This window comes from Hypomesus nipponensis, chromosome 15 (assembly GCF_054491055.1).
Source record: "Hypomesus nipponensis isolate SF chromosome 15, ASM5449105v1, whole genome shotgun sequence".
Lineage (NCBI taxonomy): Eukaryota > Metazoa > Chordata > Actinopteri > Osmeriformes > Osmeridae > Hypomesus > Hypomesus nipponensis.
This window is the reverse complement of record NC_140375.1, coordinates 5,052,325-5,074,436: the sequence shown is the minus strand read 5'-3', so window position 1 is coordinate 5,074,436 and position 22,112 is coordinate 5,052,325. Positions and strand designations below refer to the sequence as shown.

At 44.1% G+C, this 22,112-nt stretch overlaps 2 protein-coding genes across 2 annotated transcripts; both read left to right on the top strand.

The window, feature by feature from the left end:
* Positions 1–4,246: 4,246 nt before the first annotated feature.
* On the top strand, positions 4,247–5,479 carry rnf7 (ring finger protein 7). The gene is made up of 3 exons (XM_084674358.1): positions 4,247–4,445; positions 4,836–4,883; positions 5,101–5,479. Exons 1-3 carry the CDS (start codon positions 4,280–4,282, stop codon positions 5,217–5,219), a joined length of 333 nt encoding a protein of 110 aa, XP_084530484.1. The 5' UTR covers positions 4,247–4,279; the 3' UTR covers positions 5,220–5,479.
* Positions 5,480–7,523: 2,044 nt separating this feature from the next.
* LOC146257130 (rhodopsin kinase grk7a-like) lies at positions 7,524–10,731 on the top strand. The gene is made up of 4 exons (XM_084674036.1): positions 7,524–8,123; positions 8,424–8,861; positions 9,655–9,926; positions 10,392–10,731. The coding sequence occupies exons 1-4, from the start codon at positions 7,524–7,526 to the stop codon at positions 10,729–10,731; spliced, it is 1,650 nt and encodes a 549-aa protein (XP_084530162.1).
* Positions 10,732–22,112: the final 11,381 nt, after the last annotated feature.

Genomic DNA, 22,112 nt, shown 5'->3' with positions numbered 1-22,112 from the left:
CTGCTATTTGCAGAAGACCACCAGTGGAGTTCTCTTAGGTAGGCTGGGTCCATGCGAGTCACAAACACAGATAAACCCTCCTATGTTTTAGAACTATGTCTGAATGTCATACATTAGTATTCACAACCTTGAAAAAGTTACAAAGTTAAAATCTCTGGAAAGTTGTATTTTTTGAGTTAGTGAAATAATAACTTTAATGCAAAATTTCTAAGATGTCTAATATAATTATTTCAAATATTTCCTTTATTATGAGTCATAGGGAGCCATTTCATTGCACATTTCATAAAACACAATGCATCAGCAGTTTTTACAAGCCAGGGTTAAATGCAGTCAAATAAAAAATCTGTTTTCTAGCAGGATCTTACTAGGATCTCTGCCTGTTTCTGTCTTTCTGACTTGGCAGAAGGGCAGTATTTGTGCTGATGAACACTTTCACTATAGAGTTTAAAAAATATGTTTACAGAAACCTTTGATGCTTTTTAACCAGGCAGGTTAAAGTCGGTTAAATTCGATTCATGTTTAAAATACATTCATTTGACCTTCAGAAACCCAAACAGTGGATGATCGAGATGGGATGGAGACAAAAGATCCATTATAATCAGGAACATTTGTTTATTTTGTCACCTTTTCAACGGTTGACATTGAAAAACATCAAACATCTCATCCAAATTATGTTTAATCTTAAAAACCACAGTAACTTTTCAATGTTTAACATAAACACCCCAAGCTAGCACCAAATTATTGATACATGCAATAACCTTTTTAATGTTTTGACATCTCTCTGACACACTAAATAATTCAATTAATACGTGATCTATTTTTGTGAACTTAATTTTCCCCAGAAAAGTGTACACATTTATACATAAATGCATTCTAAACAAAAAATAGAAATAATATTTGTTCAGCAGGCTACTTTGCAGCCTTCCACCTACAATTGGACAGTTTTTCCCATTCTTTTTCACAGATCCTCAAATTATGTCAGATTGGGAAATGTCAATTAACTGTCATATTCAACTTGATGCAAGTTTTATATGAGATTCAAGTTCAGACTGGCTGAGCCACAAGGACATTCCAAGACTTGTGCCGAAATCACTCCAATGTTGTTTGAGCTGTGTATTTGTGAAATGTGAAACCTCAATCTGAGGTTATATGCACTCTGGAGCAAGTTTTCTTCACAGATATCTGGGTTACACGTTACATGACAGTGTTCCTCTTACTGTTAAGTACTGTGCAATAGACAATGCAACTCATTAAGTGCTTCATATATAAGTATATTGTGGAACAGTCTATAAGTATGCATCATTTATATGTGCAATATTTGACACATATTTAGCAGCATATTTACATTGTAAAGAAGCTCAGTTTTGAGTAGCAAAGGATATACATTTACAGTATATAATATATCAATTACTTATATTTGCATACAGTTTATATACATTCATTTGATATGTAAATAGGAAGTTCAATGTATAATACACCATCAACAAAAATTAAACATGTTTTCAATAATTGGTGTGGGGGTATGCACATTGATGGAAACATTTTGCATCTATTTTAAAATGCCAATGGCACACAAGAAGGGGTCAGAATACTCTCCGTAGGGCGTAGGCTATATGTGGGTGTTCAGAGTGCCTTGCACAACATTAGGTAGGCTGGTCAATTGTGCTTTCTTGGCAAATTACTAGGTGTAAATTAGTGTTTTGTGGTTATTTGTGGGCATTAATGGTGTGTGTCACAACACCTTTCTATTTGTCCTCTAAAGGATCAGCTGATTAAGGATTTTGTGACTTTTGACGTGTTACTTTTGTTGCATTCATAAGATTGTGCTATTATACCTATGCTACTACTGTAGAAGATATATGTCTGGTTTTATAAGTTAGGCCCCTCCTGTCAAAAACATCACCCCTTCTTTCAGTTCAGTGGAGGTGCAAATCATATTGGTCCGACATTTGGGACACTTGAGAAGAGTGCCAAAGTCCTATTTTTCTTTGCTGAAACTGCGAGCCGTGATTTACTCACCACATTGTAAGAGTCCAGGATGATAAGCAATGAAATTAGATACACTGAAAGATAAAAGGTTTGTATCTATCTGGTGATAGTGATAGATTGCAGCATAATAAAACGTCATGATTCTCTATGTTAAATAAAAGGTATCTTGATATGTTATTTGTTCTTGTATATCATCATTTCAAACAGCTTTGTGACATTCTTTTTTCTGGTGGTCAGTAAACCACATGTGCAAAAGTCAAATAGCAAATTCCAGTCCCTCCTTTCTCTGAATTTAGTATCCTACTCTCAGAGACATCATAAATATACTGTACACCATAAATTGGAGAGAACTAACCATACAAGTGTTTGCGTGTTTGTGTGTCTGCGTGTCTGTGTGTATGTGTGTGGTCTGGGATGTGTTTGGTAACTTTAAGTTTGTATCTGCTCTCTGTGTGCAGCTGAAGATGGAGACCCGTTTCCTCAAAAGCTATACAAGCAAAAGCTACACATAAAATAGACAGCATAGACTCTTTCCTAAGAAATCCTGAAAACAGATGCTTTCACAGTAATGGCGGTCCCTGGGGACCCAGATCATATTCACATTCTTTGTAGTCAGATTTGTTATGTTACATTATGTGTCCTGAAGAGTTTCTCAAGAGCCCGTAGCAGTGCATTCTGGTCAACTTAGTCATAGATTAAAGCCACGACTCAGTTATTTGTGCATGTGTGCTAGTAAAGAAAGAAGTATAGACAATGTTTTTGTAATATGACTGGAACTTCTCTGCATGAGACTTCTTTAAACATTTGTTTAAACCCATAGCTCTTAAGAGGGCTAATGTGCTTATTAAGTATATAAACACACACACACACATAATGCTATCCTTAACACACAGTATGAAACAGGAACAACATCAATTTTACAGTCCTTATTATGTCACAAACCCTGACTTGATTTACTTTTAACGTGACACAGATACCATGTCTGGGAATACTGGTTCACTTTTAAATTAAGCTTTCTCATTGATGTTATGACTTCCATGTCTTCACCACAGTGACCTTACAATCCATTGGAACTATTGGGCCATCTCTCTGACCTCCACCTCAGCTATCTCTGCTAGGCACGGCCGCAGATCTGGAGCATCCTACAGTGAAGGAAGAATAGATGAGAGACAGATGTTTAGTGAGAGAGGGGAGTTAGCGAGAGGTGGGAGAGATGGGATGCTTCCTCTCTGGGCAAGGCAGAGACCTTGGCTCTTTCATGTCTCTGGACTCAGAGATCTTTCATGTCCCTGGACTCAGAGATCTTTTCATGTCCCTGGACATAAGTAACACTTATGCACATCAGCATGGGAACAGGTTTGTCTGTAAATTGAGTGTGAAAGCTACATAGGAAATGTTTGCCAAGGCCTGAAAAAAACATTTTTCTGAATCAGATAGCCTCAGCATCCTGTTCCCTGTACATCTCCGGGAAACAGCGGGATCATCCGTTGCTCCTGCACAGATGATCACTGCCTGAGCCTCTTTGAAGACTCCCAAACAGGAGACGGGCAGGGGGGTTTAATCACTCCACCCCAGCCCTAAACATGAATCTACTGTTGGTGTGAGGTACTTCTTTGTGATTTAGGTTAGACCTACCACGTTTATTATTTTTTCATTCAGTTTTAAAAGAGGTATAGATTTAACACGTATTTGAACAGCTGCTGTAGGGCGTTCACGCTGCCTCTTCATTTGTTCATCACTCACTGAGATTAAATGATTCGACATAGCCTGATTTAGAATGACGTGCTTTCAGTGCTGTTAAAAAGAACGTATTGCTCATGCTCATGTTACTGCTTGTCAATGAGAAGTAGCCTAGTGGGCTAGAAATCAAAAAAGGGCACTACTGCGATTAACGGATCATGGTTGAAAGCTACCCATGCACTTTCATTGCTGAGTATCATCCCTACCCGGGCCTAGCTGAGGCTTGTTTGAGCTCCAGGCTTAAGTAGCTGGCGCTTTACATATTGAAAATGTATGCAAAGTCATGGACTCAATTTAGAAACGTCAGAGTGCTGTTTTACTTGACAATAGGCCTACAATCCAAGAATTGTTGTGAAGTCCATTAAAATCCCTGCCACCCCCACAATTGTTGAACTCCAGCGCCACCAAACGGCACTGCTATGACGATTTTTGATTTGATGAAACATTGTAGCAAGATTAACGAAATGGGCGCCCCCTGTGGCTAATCAGTAGTATTAAACGTTAGCATCATGCTAGCTCGTCCATTTTGATTCGTGTTTTCATTGCAGAGATGGATGAGGGTGACGAGTCGGGTTTAGTCCACTCTCACAACACTTCAACCGTGTCGAAATCGGGTGGCGACAAGATGTTTTCTCTGAAGAAATGGAATGCTGTAGCAATGTGGAGCTGGGATGTTGAATGCGATACATGTGCCATCTGCAGAGTCCAAGTAATGGGTAAGTTCGACTAGTAGTACTACTAGCTAGTGTCTAGACTAGCTAGCTCTAGCGCTACGCTAGCGGCTGACGCGCCTCCGTTTTAAGCTTGGGGTTACATAGCATGGCTCAATCACTGTGACTGACGTTTTAGATAGCAAGTGCTAGCTTGTCTAGCTTTATTCCCACATAATGACTCTACATTTCAGTGTCGTAGCTAACGTGCTGTTGCAAGGTTAGTTAATTCACTAGCATCTCTTCTAGCTAGTTGGTATTACATTCAGTGTCTGCCAAGTAGTTGTAGTTCCAAAGTATAGCTCTAGTAGTACTGTACTATGTAGAGATTAGCGACTTGTCCTCAACCCATCCAATGTCTACCACAAACACACTGACATTTTCCTTTACCCACAGATGCGTGCCTGCGGTGTCAAGCTGAAAACAAACAAGAGGACTGTGTTGGTAAGCTTCTTTCTTCATGTGAATTCGATTTCTGTAAATATCACATTTTTACGTGTACGCTAGGTATAACTGAATCAGCTAGCCTACTTACTTCGTCACTGACAGTTACTGTCAGAAAAGTGAACGGTGAAGATGAGATGTACTTTAATTTAATTTACGGTTGAATATTTTTGCAAGGTGTAATTCTCATTGTTTCTTTGTCTGTTTGTCATTACAGTGGTTTGGGGAGAGTGCAACCACTCTTTTCACAATTGCTGCATGTCACTGTGGGTGAAACAGAACAATCGCTGCCCACTGTGCCAACAGGACTGGGTTGTACAGAGAATTGGCAAATGAACAAATCCTAAATGTTCTACTTGCTGTCTGTCTGAGGACAAGGTGGACTACACTGATGTTCAGCTTCCTGTACCACATTCAAGTGTGATGGTTTATAATCTGGTCAAATCTACAATGCCCTCCAAAATTGTGGGATTTTGAACTGGGAAAGAAAACAGGTCTGTGGGGGATGGCAGCAGTATGTCTTTTCCTGGGTTAGCTAGATAGATTTTGTGTTGTCATTGTTTTTTGTGTATTGTAAATAAAAATGTGTAATCAAATTAAGTGTTTAAGGAATTTAGTATTATTTAGACAGCCTTTACAAGAGCTTCTGGATCTGGTCACCCTAAGTTCCCTTGTTTGCTACCCTGGGTTCCTCACATTTGTGAAAGAAAAATTATAATGGGTTCAGTTCGTAAAGTAAAGCCTGAATTGGAGAGCTTAGCTTTACAAATGTTAAAAGTTAAGGTGCTTTTATCCAAAAACGACATACAAATAGTTTGTATAGTAACTATATTTCTGTCTAACTGTATTTTAGTGGTTATTGCCAAGTAATGATCTATTTTACAAGACCATGCATCTAAATACTGTATAATCACCCAGAGACATTCACAGACAAGAACGTTGCAAATACATACAAAACAAAAAGGTCCATTCCACTGATATTAAAAGTAAAGATAAGTACTGAGTAAGGTGCCTTTATATCGAGAGCTAAGTCCAGTTCCCATGTTGAGTGTGTGTGTCTTCAGACCTCACCAGAAGGTGGGGGTGTGACGGAAAGGTGCCATGGTGAGCAGGCGGTTCATCCCACCACTAGGGAGGATGGAGAAGCAGCACAGGGTGAGGGAGTAGGGCATAAGGATGTGAGAGTAGGGCCTAAGGATGTGAGAGTAGGACCTAAGGATGTGAGAGTAGGGCCTAAGGATGTGAGAGTAGGGCCTAAGGATGTGAGAGTAGGGCCTAAGGATGTGAGAGTAGGGCCTAAGGATGTGAGAGTAGGGCCTAAGGATGTGAGAGTAGGGCCTAAGGATGTGAGAGTAGGGCCTAAGGATGTGAGAGTAGGGCCTAAGGATGTGAGAGTAGGACCTAAGGATGTGAGAGTAGGGCCTAAGGATGTGAGAGTAGGGCCTAAGGATGTGAGAGTAGGACCTAAGGATGTGAGAGTAGGGCCTAAGGATGTCCTGAAGGGGTGCGTCAGCCGGTGAAGCAACCTCAGCAGAGAAGGCGGCAGCTGCTTTCCAGATGAGTTGTAATGGCTGCATCGTGCAGGCTGGCGGCCCTATGGAGAAGGGAGTAAACTTGATTAGTTGACCTTGATTTGTGTTTAGTTGGGTCTGTTTCGTTCACTTATTAAGTGTTAAAAAGCTAAGCGTGATACCTACCTATGATTTACTACTGGTTCTGGTTTGACCCAGAGCTCTAATGACATTTGTTCTTTTGACATTTGCACAGTGACACTGACTTGAGTGTCACCATGCAAACCGTATACAGAACATACACACACTATAAACAGCCATGGTGATGATGAGTAAGCTACCGAGCGCAACGTTTGCTCTTAGCACAGATGCATGCTAGAATGCCCATTCCCCACAATCTGTCTGCTCACCACAGCAAAGATAATCCATGTTTAGTCTCCTGGCTAGGACTTGACACACATACTGGACTGTTCATGAACCAGAGATTACTGTGTATTAGATTGATTGCAGCATCTTAACTTGTGAGATTGGCAAGAACAATGGTTAGCAACTTAAGAATGGTTTGCTTTAAGGTGCATTATTATTATCACAAGCATTTGTAGGAAACAATATGAAAATGTGGCTGCTTAAATTAGGGACATTTTATTAATTTATCATTTAATTAATAAATAATCCTGGAGAAAGACAAATTCGTTCAAGCACATCAAAGAAAACTTTATATTTCATTTGTTGATTGATCCCCCTCAACCTCAATGTTGTTACTTGCAGTCTTTTGTTCCCTTTAATGGCACTGGTGCTGGTTACCTGCTAACCTCACTGTGTCCACCTACACTGACACATGGCGTCATCCTAAATATAGATGGCCCAAAGCTTCTTAAGTCAGAGTCCAAGTAAGTTCCTTTCCGTGAGCAGTGTCCATGAATAAGCACACAGATACACTTACCTAAGAGAAAATCCCTTGTGAGTTTTTCTTTTTAATTCTACATGCTATTAAGTGAGTGGTGGAGTGTCTTCTGCGGAGGAGCAAGTGTAAGCTGTTTCAGTCTCTCCTGGGACTGTAGAGAAGTGGACACAGGCAGCATACTTGGTCACACTGTGCAGGGAATAGCCCATATACCACACTGCCAGCATGTGCGACATGGGGGGGCTGGACAACCTGGTGGCCAACACAGCCTACCTGAAGGCCCAGGAAGGAGATGACAAGGAGATGAAAAAGAGAAGGCGCAGCCTGTCACTGCCCAAGCTAGAGCAGAGCAGTTCCATCCGCAAGTCAATAGAGAAGGACTTTGAGTCGCTCTGTGAGAAACAACCATTGGGTAAGACATTCTTCCGTCAGTTTCTCCTGGCCTCCAAGCCCGAGTATGTGGCAGCAGCAGAGTTTCTGGATGAGCTTCAGGACTGGGAACTGGCAGTGGGGGGAGCCAAAGACAAGAACCGTCAGAACATCATCAACAAGTTCTGTAAGGCTGACTCCAAAAGCTTCCTTTCCTATCTGACCAGGGATGTGGCCGAGAGGTGTAAGGCTGTTTCAGACAAGGACTTTGAGGAAGTCATGGTGGATAAGGTGAGAGATGCCACACGGGAGTTCCTGAAGGCAAAGCCCTTTACAGAGTACCAGACCAGTCCCTTTTTTGAAAAGTTCTTACAATGGAAGGAGTATGAAAAACAAAAAATCACAGAAAGGTATTTCTATGAGTTCAGGACCCTAGGGAAGGGAGGCTTTGGCGAGGTAAGTCCCCAAATAATAATCCTAATCAGTTATAAAGTACATTTGTTTACTAGATAGTATTAAAAGGCTGGTTTCCTTTTAATTCCACTTTGTTAATAACACAGGTAAATAATAACAATTAGCATGATTTTAGCAATTAGCGAAAACATTATTTTATTGAAGCTTCCGGTAAACATATATATCTCCTTAGAGACTTTTGTAAAACCATACTCCAATTAACACCATACATTTATCAAAACCATGATGTGGGCTGACCATTATGTGCTATGCATTGGTTCGCCCTCCCTCTGTTCCATCCAGGTGTGTGCAGTCCAGGTTAAAAACACAGGCCAGATGTACGCCTGCAAGAAGCTGGACAAGAAGCGCTTGAAAAAGAAGAACGGACAAGGCATGGCCCTGCTGGAGAAGCAGATCCTGGAGAAGGTCAACAGCTTGTTCATCGTCAACTTGGCCTACGCTTATGAGACAGACACTCACCTGTGCTTGGTCATGAATCTGATGACTGGAGGAGACCTCAAGTACCACATCTACAACATGGGTGAGAAGGGCATCCAGATGGAGCGCGTCATCTACTACACGGCTCAGATTACCATGGGCATCATGCACCTGCATGCCATGCACATAGTGTACAGAGACATGAAGCCAGAGAATGTGCTTCTGGACAGCTTTGGACAGTGTCGTCTGTCTGACCTGGGTCTGGCTGTAGAGCTGCCTGGAAAGAAGACCATCTGCCAGAAGGTAAGACCCTGTTGGGGCTTGGTGGTATCCCGACATGGGACTGTGACCACCAGGGTCATGACTGGCATTCACTGTGCACCAAAATTAAATCATGTGCCATGAACAATGTGTGAAAGTAGAACATCTTGGTTGGTACTTTTGCAGTATAATTGCATTCTGGAGGAAGTTTACCTCCTTTCAAAGAACTTGCATTTATCAAGATGAGATGTCTGTTCCACTAAGACTCAACATCAAGTAAAGTAAAACTTTAGACCCCAATTAATCTCATTAATTGCTGCATTGTCAGGTAAGGGATTGGACCTGGATTGAGTTAGCTTCATCTTGCTAATCGTAGCATTACTCAGCTGCATCTGGGATCTGTCTGCTGAAGGGAGCTGAGTCACAGTAGGCCTTTACTCAAGGGAGAGTGCTCCAGCCATGGGGGGCATAACCTCTACCTTCATAAGGTCATGTCCTCACTGGCTGACAAGGAATAGAAACCTAGTAGCGTTCAGAAGTTGCCATCTCGTCTCTCTCTCTCTCCCTCTCTCTCTCTCTGTCTCTCTCTCTCTCTCTCTCTCTCTCTCTCTCTCTCTCTCTCTCTCTCTCTCTCTCTCTGTCTCTCTCTCTCTCTCTGTCTCTCTCTCTCTCTCTGTCTGTCTCTCTCTCTCTCTCTCTGTCTGTCTGTCTGTCTGTCTGTCTGTCTGTCTGTCTGTCTGTCTGTCTGTCTGTCTGTCTGTCTGTCTCTCTCTCTCTCTCTCTCTCTCTCTCTCTCTCTCTCTCTCTCTCTCTCTCTCTCTCTCTCTCTCTGTAGGCTGGCACCAGTGGCTATATGGCTCCAGAGATTCTAAAGCAGGAGTCCTACCGCACCTCTGTGGACTGGTGGGCGCTGGGCTGCAGTATCTATGAGATGGTGGCTGCCCGTCTGCCCTTCAAGGACTACAAGGAGAAGGTGCAAATGGAGGAGGTGACTCGCCGCACTCTGGAGGACCAGTGCAAGTACAACCACAAACACTTTGACCCTCCAACCAAAAACATCATTGATCTCTTCCTCAAGAAAAAAGTTGAAGAGCGACTTGGGTGCAGGTGAGACCCAGTTTCAGACAGTTATTGTATCCGATTTTTTGTCAATTAAACAGAATACAGTGGAATAGAATGCATGTTACAACTGGAAATGTACATTTCAATGATGAGATTGAAATGATGCAATGTAATTATTGCATCTCAAAAACATTCATATTCATCGCTTCTGCAAGCCACCTGCCTGAATTATTTGAGTGTGAGTTCTAATACACATATTTTGAGTCTCTTGGTATTCTTCTCTTCTCTTTCCCTGAGGGAAGACAAACAAACTATGAGGAGAAGAGGAGTTATTTTCACCTCCATTCTCTTCATGTGGGCCGCATACAAAGTCACAGGCTGTGTTTGTACTTCCCAAATAGTTCTACCAATATCAATAGTGTAACTCATCGTCCTTTGTCATACCCAGTCTGAATATATTTCTGCAACAACGACATGGACTTATACACAGTGTGTTTCCTTGTCATTCAGAGGTGACGACCCACGGAAGCACGAGTTCTTCAAGTCCATCAACTTCCCCCGCCTGGAAGCAGGACTGATCAACCCTCCTTGGGTGCCCAAGCCCAACGTGGTCTACGCCAAGGACAGCACAACCATCAGGGACTTCTCCCAAGTCAAGGGCATTGAGTTTGAAGCCAAAGATGAGAAATTCTTCAGAGAGTTCAGCACAGGGGCTGTGTCTATTCCCTGGCAACAGGAGATGCTGGACAGCAAACTGTTTGATGAACTGAATGACCCAAACAGGAAGGAGTCATCAGCTGAATTTGACAATGCCGATGGGAAGAAATCCAAATCGTGCACACTTTTGTAAAAGCCAATCTATACAAGTTAGTGCAAAATAAAAGAGATGGGGCGCAATAGGATCAATATTTAACAATAAGATTGCTAAATATTAATCACAACTGCACTTTATTGATGTTTTGAGGATCAAGATGTGCCTGTTCGTTCATGTATGAAGGCACTAGGACAAGATTCGCAGGAGGGCTTTGCTGTCGGCTGCTGAACTAGCAGCTTACGACCACATGGTGGTGCTACAGATCCTCAAGCTAGTAGAAGTGGATGGTCCCACACTATCCATCGAGTTGTCTGGAATTACATTAAATGTTTGGAAGGATCTGATGTATGTGTTGGTGTGGATAACATACTAACACATCCCAGGTGAGATTCCAACATTGACACTAGCAGTTATTCTATGACCCATGTGTTTTTGGCCCCAAACCACTCTGAACACAATGAAATCCTAAAATAGAGCCCGACGGTTCTCTGTAAGTATGGATCTCATAATGTTCATGTCTTAAATATGTAATGTCTTAAATATGCTGCACCTCAGTCATTTCATTGACTGAAGTGCAAGCATGGATTAAAATGCATTAAATATTATGTAACTGTCTCTTATGTTGCTTGTTCCAAATGTATGATAAAAATGGATCTCATTAATCTCATGTACATGACATTTATTGCTGTTTCTTGCAAGCCAATGTGTACGTGTTTACATATGATAGGAAGTACATTTTTCATCTGAATGGATAGACTCACTAAACTATATTTAATTGAAACCAGACTATATTTAATTAATTGATTATGATATAATTGTGAAATTATGTCATTTGATAAAATGTTGGAACTCTGTTGAGTAACACTAAATTGACATTTCAAAGTGAGATATAACTTCTAATGTGATTTTACATGCCTGTTGTTTTCTATGCTTGTTCTGCTATAAATATGAATCTTGTATTTGCTTTCCACTGTTGCTTTCATAATTAATGTCTTTATACATTGCATGTGAATATTGTACAAAGGAGAAATCCAAGTTGACTTGAATCTGGATAAAAATTGAGAATGCCTTATACAGTTTATTAGTTTCTTCCAATGATACATCATCATCTGTCATTTTATGAAGACTCCCATGTTTTCACATTTTGATTTAGTTAAAAACATTTGTAAAGGTAAAAATTGCATTGTGTTTTGCGGCGTCATTATAAGGAAGAAACCATTTATTCAGCTTAGATTTTCATAATACTGATCTGTCGATACAAGTCAGAATCTTGATTACAGTTAACTATTCATGCAGCACATTATTTTGCATCTTACTTCCTGACATTTTACCACCTTGAGTTATGTTCAGTTCCAATAAATGTTATTCATTCATTGATTCTCAGCCTGTCCCAGTATCTGTCTTTCCCCATCAGGCAGCTTCAGACATTTTTACTAATAAGAAACAGAAACCTGTCCAGCGCAGGTTCCTGAGAGGGACGACTCAACAGGACTGAGAAGTCCTTCCTTCCACATGTGTCTGTCGGAAGATTAGAGGCTGGTCAGATGGAAATACAAGATGCAATCTGACCATCATCACATGTAATGGTAGACAAGGGAGTCATCTGGAAACAACTTGACGACAACACAGACCCAGCAAAAGGTCTTCTGGAGCATGTTCCCAGCAGCTGCTTGCAAGTGGCTACCAAGGATGAGTCCTGTAGCTTCAGAAGTCACTCAACCACATTGGCCCTCCAACGCATTCCTGCACACCCTGTCCTCATGGGCTCACATGGGTTACATAAACACACACACACACACACACACACTCAAACACTTAAACACACAATCACAAACGCACAAATAATCTTACTGCCCCAGATGAAGGTTAGGTATGAGAGATCAAAGCTGGCCAGGGTGTTTGTTGCATGCTGCTGGATCAAGTTCAAAAGGCTCTGTCCTTCTCCACTCTGTCCTGGCAATTTCAGGACGGAATCACACAAGGGATGCCAACCTCTTCTCACTCTTTAGGGAAAAGCATGTGTGTATGTGTGTGTGTGTGTGTGCATCCATGTGCCTGAATGCTTCTATGTGCGTGTGTGTATGTGTGTGGCAAGACCATACCACCCTGTTAGGCCGGGTGTTTAGAATAGGTGAGAAACTGTCTGACAGCAGACACCCAGAGAGAGGAGAGGAAGCAGAGGAGGACAGTCAATCCTGCCAGTGTGTCTCACACTCCATCAGTTTATTTAGCCACAAAGGAAGTTTCTGGGTTTTTTTTTGAGAGGGGAGGGGGAGGGTGGGGGGGGGTACATTCAATTTCTGAGCTCCATTGCTTGAATTCCTGACATTTCCACAACTAAGTCAGTTCCTCCTCTGTGCAGTCCAACAGAAACACAGTGTGTGTTTGACATGCTTCCCCCGTGAGGCCCACTGTGCCGTCTTCATGGAGCCAGACCTCTCCCAGAGACTGAGGCCTGAGAGAAAGCCCTGGCTCCTCCTCGCCCCTCGCCCCTCGCCCCTCGCCCGGCAGGCTGGATCCTCACCTGTCACTTCCCATGAAGACTTCCCACTCAAGACAAATCCCTAGGAAACAGCTTGGAGCTCATCAAACGTCCTGAAACCTGAGTCTGCAGCTCCAGGAACTTGAGTCTGCGGTGGTGTGTTCCGTGTCTGAGTCTCAGAGTGGAGCCTGGTGGAGGAGCAGCACATCAAAAGAGGTGGTGGTGGTGGGGGGGGGGGATATGACGACATGGACACTGTATTACGGGGGAAGCAGTTTACGACGCACACCAGCTTTTCCTGTGCATTGAGAAATAATGGTGCATGTGCTAATGTACTTAGCCTACAACATGCTGCCTCCACTTGCATGGCACTTTCTTTAGCATGGGTGGGTGTGAATGCACGTCACAGGGAAAGGGAGAGCAGCTAGAAAACAGGCAAGATTCCTCATGTGTCTCTCTCACGTAACCAGAACAGAGAGAAATGAGAGTAACAAAATACTATAGGCCTCCAAGAAGGTATCCAATTTAATTCAATGATGTGGTACTTCCTGCATTATTTGTTGCTGTTGGCCCATCGGGCAATCTTGACCAAGTTAATCGGTATGTGAGTATGTTTGTGTGTCTGTGTGTGTGTGGGGGTGGGGGGGAATACTGTATTTGGGTGTCTACCTGTAATTTCCACAGACATTGTGGAAACGCAGGTGTCAGTTTCATTCAATTCCCAGACACTACAGGAAATGAACTGAAATTGAATTAGGGAGCTCAGAATCCTTATTGAGATATAAAACAAATTCCCCTTATATCTGGAAATACAGACCAGACTGCAACCAGTGCTTCCAGTGCCCTTAGAGTCACTCAGTCTTGTTTTGACAGACAATTTGGAATGGATCAGTACTTTGGGCTCCCACTTTCTTGAAACAGAACGTCTCTTGATATTTAGGATCCAGACAAGCTCAAGTTACTGGTCCGGTCCCTGTCCCCATGGGCCTGTTGAGAATTCTCTGGATGGCAGCATACAGTCTCACATGTGGAACTCCCAGTAACTCTATCTGTTGTATTAATAGCTTTGTTGGATGACATTTTCAACTCCAGGGTTACTATGGAATCATAAAATGGGCCTTGTGTCAGTAACACTGGCACACACACTCACACACGTGCATGAAAAACATTGATAGAATGCCCCCACATGTCATTGGCTTTGGCCTGTTGGCAGCCAGTGTCCATGCATGCATATTTGCTTCTCCTCGTACTGGAGAACATTACTTCACAGTGTGCACTTTTCCATGACATCTCTTTTCCAAAAGGAACTCACGACTGGCTGAGCTCTCAAAAGAGACACATACATGAACACACATACATGAACACACACATGAACACACACACACATACTGTGGTCCAGTCAGGCCTTTGATGGCCCGGCACTCTGTTCTCACTTACTGTTTGGGTTGTCATTGGCAGAACCCCACCATGTGGCCCTCTCGCCCCCAGGCCCAGTCTGAGAGATGTGGAGTGGGCAGGCAGGCAGGCAGGCAGGCAGGCAGGCAGGCAGGCAGGCAGGCAGGCACACAGCTCTCACCTGTTGTCTCTGGCAGTCTGGGGAGAGATGATTAGCACCCCCGACAATATGCTGCTTGTTCCCTTCTTTCACTCCAGGTCTTTTGCCGTCTTGCTCTTGCACTGTTTCTCTCGGCTTTCTCTATTTCTCCCTCTCGCTCTCCCTTTCTCTCTTTTTCTTTGTCTCTCTCTCCCATTCTGTCTGTCCTCTTCTAATGTCCTTGTGGGAATGTGCCGTACAGTTGAGCACTATCACAGATCATCTTGGTAATCCTGTATAAATACACTCCGTGATGGGGTTGCACAAGTGCCTGACAGAAAGGCAGTTAGGTCAGGCAAACTCCATTCACTTCATAGTTAGAATTGTACGGTAAGATTGTAAGGTCAAACTGTTTCATCACTTGTATCTGTTTGGTTTTCAGAGAGTTTGCAGAACTATGTCTCACTTGGGTAAACAAACAAGGCTATTCTGGAGATACGTGTACACTGGAGGTGTTCGAGTACATTGGAGGTTTTCATGCGTTGAGTGAGGTGTTATCAATGGAGAGCCTGTCCCATGACCTTAGTGTCAGCGATGAATGAAAAGGCGTACGCAGTCTTTGATTTAGCATGTTACAGATGTTGATAGGTTGGCCGTCCACTCCAGTCTTCCGATCCTCTAGTCTCCGGATCTGGGATTAATCAGACAAGTCACCAAAGTCACACCAGGTTTGGGCGTCAGCGTTGACACGTCTTTGAGCTTCGCGTTGGGCGGAGAAGCCTCCAAGCAGGCATCCCTGGTGACCAGGCCCCTCCCCCTGGTGACCAGGCCCCTCCCCCTGGTAACCTGGTGACCAGGCCCCTCCCCCTGGTAACCTGGTGACCAGGCCCCTCCGAGGCAGCAGCAGCTCTCTCCTCATGTGAGCTCTGTCGACCATCTCTGTGAGCGCACAACCGTCACCTCTGTGAGCCATGAGGGCCGTGGCCGTGTTTTACAGGCCTGCCGATGCACCGTGACAGGTTCAGTCCCCCTCTGGAGCCATCGCTCACGTCTTCCAGACAAGCGGAGCGTCGTTAAAACCTGGATTCCTTCCCCCTTCCAAACCACAAGCACCAGCGTGGCGCGCTCCATGCAGCCCTTTGATTGGCTGGGCTCGTTCTGGCTGTGGGTGGAGGTGTCTCACGGCAGAGGAAATGGGTGAGACAGGTGTGGTAAATCACCCGGCCTAACTGGACCTCCCATCTGAGCAGAGAGCCCCAGGAGCAGTGACTCACCTCTGCTGGAATCAGATAAAGACGCTAAAGGGATTCCTAGTTATGTGTGTCAGTGTGTCCCTCTCCACATCACTCCCTGGTCTTGTAGAAAAGCACTTTCAGTGACAGACTGATCAGACAGTATCACAGTGCTTAACTGAACGTTTGGGAGGTCTTTCTTATCAACCACTATCAGACTCTTCCATACATTTGGCAGGAAGCTGGACAGGCTGGAAGCCAGAATGGTGCCCAGACTAAACAGTTCATACCACAACATACCTGATTCTGTTTTGTACCCTTTAGGCATTTGCACCTAGTAGACATGCTAATAAATATTACTGTATAGGCTGTGTGTATATTTGTCTTCACTGTTTTATACATTTAGTATGTTACGATTACTTCTGCTACAGTAGCAGGTCAATTTCTCCCCAGAGATCAACAAAGTGCTACTCTGCTCTTTATTTCACTCTTTATCACTCACCAGACTAGAGTCCATCCAGTAATATGTTGGTCTGTACTGTTGACAGGCTGAGTCCTGACTCATTAGTACCTAGCACAGCAAGACGTGTAAACAACATAACTTCTCTATTGGGTATGCATCTGGTCATGTACTCAGAACGCGAAACAGAATAAACACGATAGCTATATGATTGTAACCTGGTCAAGACATGCCGTCTCTTAGACAGGAAATGTTTTTTTTCTGACAGTCCGACCAGAACCAAACAAAGCGGTAATTCAAGGAAGGATTTGTCATTTCCTACCCTATGACTTTGTCATCTCAAATTCTCCTTCAGGGTTGCTCTCACACTCTCTATCCAGGCTGTCATCTCTTGTCCTCTGTGTTGCCCAGGATGTTGTGACCGGGGCTTTAAAGGCCACTGGAAAAGCAGAGTGAACACCTTGTTATCTCAGATATCCGTTTCCTCTGTGGTTCAGCGTGTCATAGGGGTACTCTCCCCTCATCCTCCTCCCCATACGGAGGTGTGGGATGAAAGAGGAGGATGAGGGCTTGATGAGGGTAAGGGACACACTTTACCCCCTCCTCGCTCCAACCTTCAAACACACCATGCACACATACACACATACACATGCACACAAACACACGTGCACACACACACACACACACACACACACAGGCACTAACACACAAAACGAAAAGTCCTGTTCTGTGTGAGGCCACATAATTACAACCAGATTGAACAAGTCAGGGATTTCTAAGTAAAGCATCACTGCAGACTCATAGCATGAAAACACTCCTGGTTCCTTGTTTCTCATGATGGATCTATGTTCGGAAACATGCCGCAGAGTAACAACTCCATTTGAGTTTCATGCTGTTTCTCTTCTCTCTCCAGGGATGGTGGGCTGTTAAGTCTTCCATAAGCTCAAGAGGCTGTTTTGTGTATGCTAACTGGCAATAGGGTCAAGTGCATCAACAGTAGCCTACAGCCAAAGTTCCAGTGAAAGGAAAACATCCATTCCTTAATGAAGGCACTGTCAGTGTTTTGCGGTGTCTGTGTGGTGGCCTGGTCTGTAAATGTCATCATCAGCTCTCAATGGGGGCATTACTGTAAACAGAAGGGTTTTAGCTCCATGTTTGTGTGGACATGAAACATTCTAACGAATGCAGATTTAAGCTTCCATCAATTATATGAAGGAGATCAGAAGACACACAAGTGTAGGTGTGCTGGTTTCCCAAAAGGGTGAGGTATATGGATGACGTTTTGGGGCTAATGTCAAAACCTCATAATCCTTTTCTCAGGGGAACTACCATGTATCTGTTGCCTGTTACTGAACATGTACTTCAAGGTTCACACCTCCACTGCTTATTAATCTTGAAGCATGCTGCCAATCACAGGCATATGAAGGTTTAACTTCTACTACCGAATATCCAGGAACATGTTGGAGTTCATTCTTCAGTAATTTAATATTCAGTGTTTAAGTGATAGGGCGTCAGATGGCTGAGTGGTTAGGGAAATAGGCTTTTAATCAGATGGTTGCCGGTTCAATTCCCGGCAGTGCGAATTGACGTTGTGTCCTTTGGCAAGGCACTTCACCCTACTTGCCTCTGGGGGAATGTCCCTGTACTTAACGTAAGTCGCTCTGGATATGAATGTCTGCTAAATGACTAAATGTAAATCTTTAACAGGACTTGTGATTCATCAACAGCTGTTGTTCCGCCAGAAAGAATTTTCCTGTTATCCTTTTCTTTAAACGTTTACTTAAACACCACTCACGCTCTCACATCTTTTTTATCAGGAGTAGCGAAACTCTTTTGTATGCTTATTGGGGTGCTTGCAAAATTCAGTATACCTACATTCTCAAGCACAGTATTTCTGGTTCATGGGCCCCTCTCTTCTATGTACATTTGTACTTAAATGAGCAAGTTAGCACGACATTTAGCCTTCTTGTCCATCCAGACCCCTGCTGACCCACCTCCTGGGTCATTCCCAACACAGCCCTGCAAGTCCCTATTAAATCTGCGTATGCCTCGACCTATAAAAACCAGATCTCTCCCATGGCTACATTCCCCAACCATGGAGCTCACAGACAACACTGAACCCCAGATCAAGCTGCAGGCCTGGGCTCATCCTGGCCTTGCAGCACTGAGGGGACCCAGAGGATATCAGTCAGTGATCACACAGACCTGGGCATGTGTGCTGGCTCTAGCATAGTTCCATCTCCATGATGAGGTGAGCTTTTCAGGGTAGGTATGTTTGTATTTATGTATACATTTATACATCCTCTGTAGCATCGTTCCAATAAACTGGAAATCGTACTTGACAACATCCATGAAGAGGGGCTCTATTCATTTTTCATTACTGATTGCTCAAAGGTTTCCAAATGCCACCCAAACACTGGTCTGCTCTATACTGCTTTCCCTCCAGACACAGGTCAGAATGTGACTCCAAGGTGCTGCAGGTTGGCTAAACCTGCTGTTTTCAGGCACGCTCAAACACAAACTGCCACTCAGACTCTATCAGATGGTAAAATGCCTGGTCTTGAATAAAACATAAATGTCTCTGAAATCTGACACAAGTACAAGAACAAGGCCCGACACTGTTTCTCTTTGCACCCACCAGCATATGCCAAAAATTATCATACAAGTTTCCCTTTGTGTCCATTTTTAAACATGACAGAGAAGAATTGAGCCTTTATACGAGGGAGGTTTTGTGTTTATACAACAGCGCCAGCACCAGGAACAAGAGGGCCCCCACTGCTGCCTGTGGAAGGAGGAGGAAGGGGAGGGCAGGAGAGGGGGAGGAGGGGGGAGTGGTAGAGAAAGAAGTCCTTTGAATGATAGCAATTTAGGAACGTGGGCTTTTTTTCATTTTCTCAACTTAAGGAAAACAGACCGACTTTTAATATAGAGCTCTCTGGGCAAAGGGCTTGTGGTCTTTTTTCCCCTCACACACAAGGTGTGCATGTCAATGATTGGGTTTATTGTGTGTCTCTGTGTCTGTGTGTCTGTCTGTGTGTGTGTGTGTGTGTGTGTGTGTGTGTGTGTGTGTGTCTGTGTGTGTGAGTGTGAGAGAGAGAGAGTCTGATGATCAGTGTCTTACAGTACAATCACACATGAATGGTATTTTATTTCAAATCCAAACGAGGCCTAGAGACAACACACCAAAATCTAGGACTGTACAGTACTGCTGTTGTTGTAAATTATTCTGGAATCACTGACATATCCTAAACTACAAGTTCCACTACGGGCCATACACTACAGGTCCCACAACAGGTAATCTTCTCTGCAGGACCAGACGTTTTACATCCAGAACCAGAGTTCTCAGTTGAACTGTTGGCTTACAACGTCATCCTCCATCTTTTTCCAGGGCCAGGACCAGAACAGTGCCTGCATTTGAGTAACTTATAATATTTGAGGTCTAGTCCACTAATGCGGCCTACATTGAATTATGTCTTACAACCTGGCACAATCTCATAGACAGCGATAACCACCTTAAAAGAAACAAATAAGAATGTTCCTTCACCGCAGCCTACCAATGATTGAAAGGGGAACAATGTGTAAGGGCCACACTTTTCTTTAATAGCTGCTCGGATGGATTTGTGTGTTTAACCCCCGCTGAAGCAGAGACAGGAATGAATGCGTCCCCTCATGACCCTCTGGCCAGGCACCATGTATTGCGCTGAGGGAGGCCTGAGGTTTGGAGGCTTCCAACCACATTGACCTTCTTTCTCCTCTCTCTCATTCCAGCCTTCTTATTCCGAAATGAGACCCACGATGAATTACCTACAGCATGAAGGCCAGCTTGTTCACTTGGAATAATAAATAAAGGATACCCTGGTATAGGACCTCCAAATAAATCTGCCCCCGACCGGAGCCCTTGAGCGGAGAGGTCTGGGCAGGGTAGCTGGCTGGTTCTGCCTCACGCTGGAGCTTGCAGCAAAGAGGACACACAGCCAGGGAGTCTGTTTCGTTTAGCCGTGTAGAAGAATCCTATTGGCTGGCTTGTGTGAGACCTGCTTCAGGCTTGGTACCTCTGGACTCGGAGCAGTGTGGCAGACTCACTGTTGATCGAAGCAAGGGAGAGAGAAGAACTCTGAAAGTACATTTTACATTACATTTTGTCATTCAGCAGACGCTCTTATCCAGAGCGACTTACAGTAAGTACAGGGACATTTTCCCCGAGGCAAGTAAGGTGAAGTGCCTTGCCCAAGGACACAACGGCATTTGGCACGGCCAGGAATCGAACCTACAACCTTCTGATTAAAAGTGAAAGTGTACGCATTGCAAAAAGGCTGGTGCTCACATCATGAAAGATGTTCAGTTTGGTGACCTTCAGCCAGGCCATGCTGGTGTCTCATGCATTTCATTATGACTTGAATGTTTTGATGCATGACACATGAAAAATAGTAGCTAGATATGTCGGAATGTCCACATAAATGGAACTTGCAGCTCACATACAAATGTTGCATAAATACATCAGGGCAACACACACCTCTCCATTCACTCTCTCACACACACACACCCTCCAGTGGACCTGTGCCTGAGAAGAGTGGACATCTACAGGTTATTAATAGGACTTGTTTGGCCCTTCTAACCAGCTGGTAATCCTGGGCGGCCAGGGGAGGAGGTCTGGGGGAGGTTGACAAAGATAGCTGCTGTTCCTGCTGCTCGTCCTCCACTGGAGCTATCTGATCAGCCGGGCACATTGTGACAGTGACAGTGAGAGAACAGGATCCACACGTAGTAGAGTAGGCGGAAGGCATTGCTGTTCCAACGCTGCACAATTACGAGGAATAAATAAGCAATCTGTGTGTGTGTGTGTGGGGGTGGGGGGGGGGGGGTGCCGGGGTGTTTGTGTGGGTTGATGGGTGGGTGGGTGTGTTTGGGAAGGTGGGGGTGGCGGGAGGGAGGGAGGGAGGGAGGGAGGGAGGGAGGGAGGGAGGGAGGGAGGGAGGGAGGGAGGGAGGGAGGGAGGGAGGGAGGGAGGGAGGGAGGGAGGGAGGGAGGGAGGGAGGGAGGGAGGGAGGGAGGGAGGGAGGGAGGGACTGGCGGTGCTCTCTCATGTGGGGAGATCTGAGAGGGCTGTCTCCGGAGGTGCTGACGGCTGGCAGAAGGGCACGGATTCAGAGTATTTGGGTGTTAATTGAGCTTATTGGTCTGCTATTCACAACCTTGACATGAGGGTTATTTACTGACCAGAGAGATAGTGTGATGGAGCAGGCATGTCTGAAAGGACTGGATGGATGGGACTGGAAAAAACTGAGACCTAACTTAGTCATTCCAAGTAGTATATTCTTGATGTCTCTCTCTCTCTCTCTCTCTCTCTCTCTCTCTCTCTTTCTCTGGGTTTGATTTCCAAAACAGAGGGATGTAAAGAAAGTACTTGAACGTAATTTGAGTTTAGTAGTTTAGTAGAATGATTTTGCGAGGAGCAATGACATGCCAACAATGTGAGTTTTTGTACATTTTAGAGAGGTAGATATGGAACTTGTCTATCCAAGGTTTAACCTTTAGCCTTATGGAAGACCTTCCCTGTCCCTCTGCTATGATCCGGCTCTGAAGCATTCCAGCAGGACGCCTACCGAGAACCTAAATTCTGGAAAAGCTGAATAAGAAATGCTCTTCAGTTACACAGCCTTAGTTAGCTGGCATTATTTGTCGTCACTCCTCAACAGAGATGTGAATAAT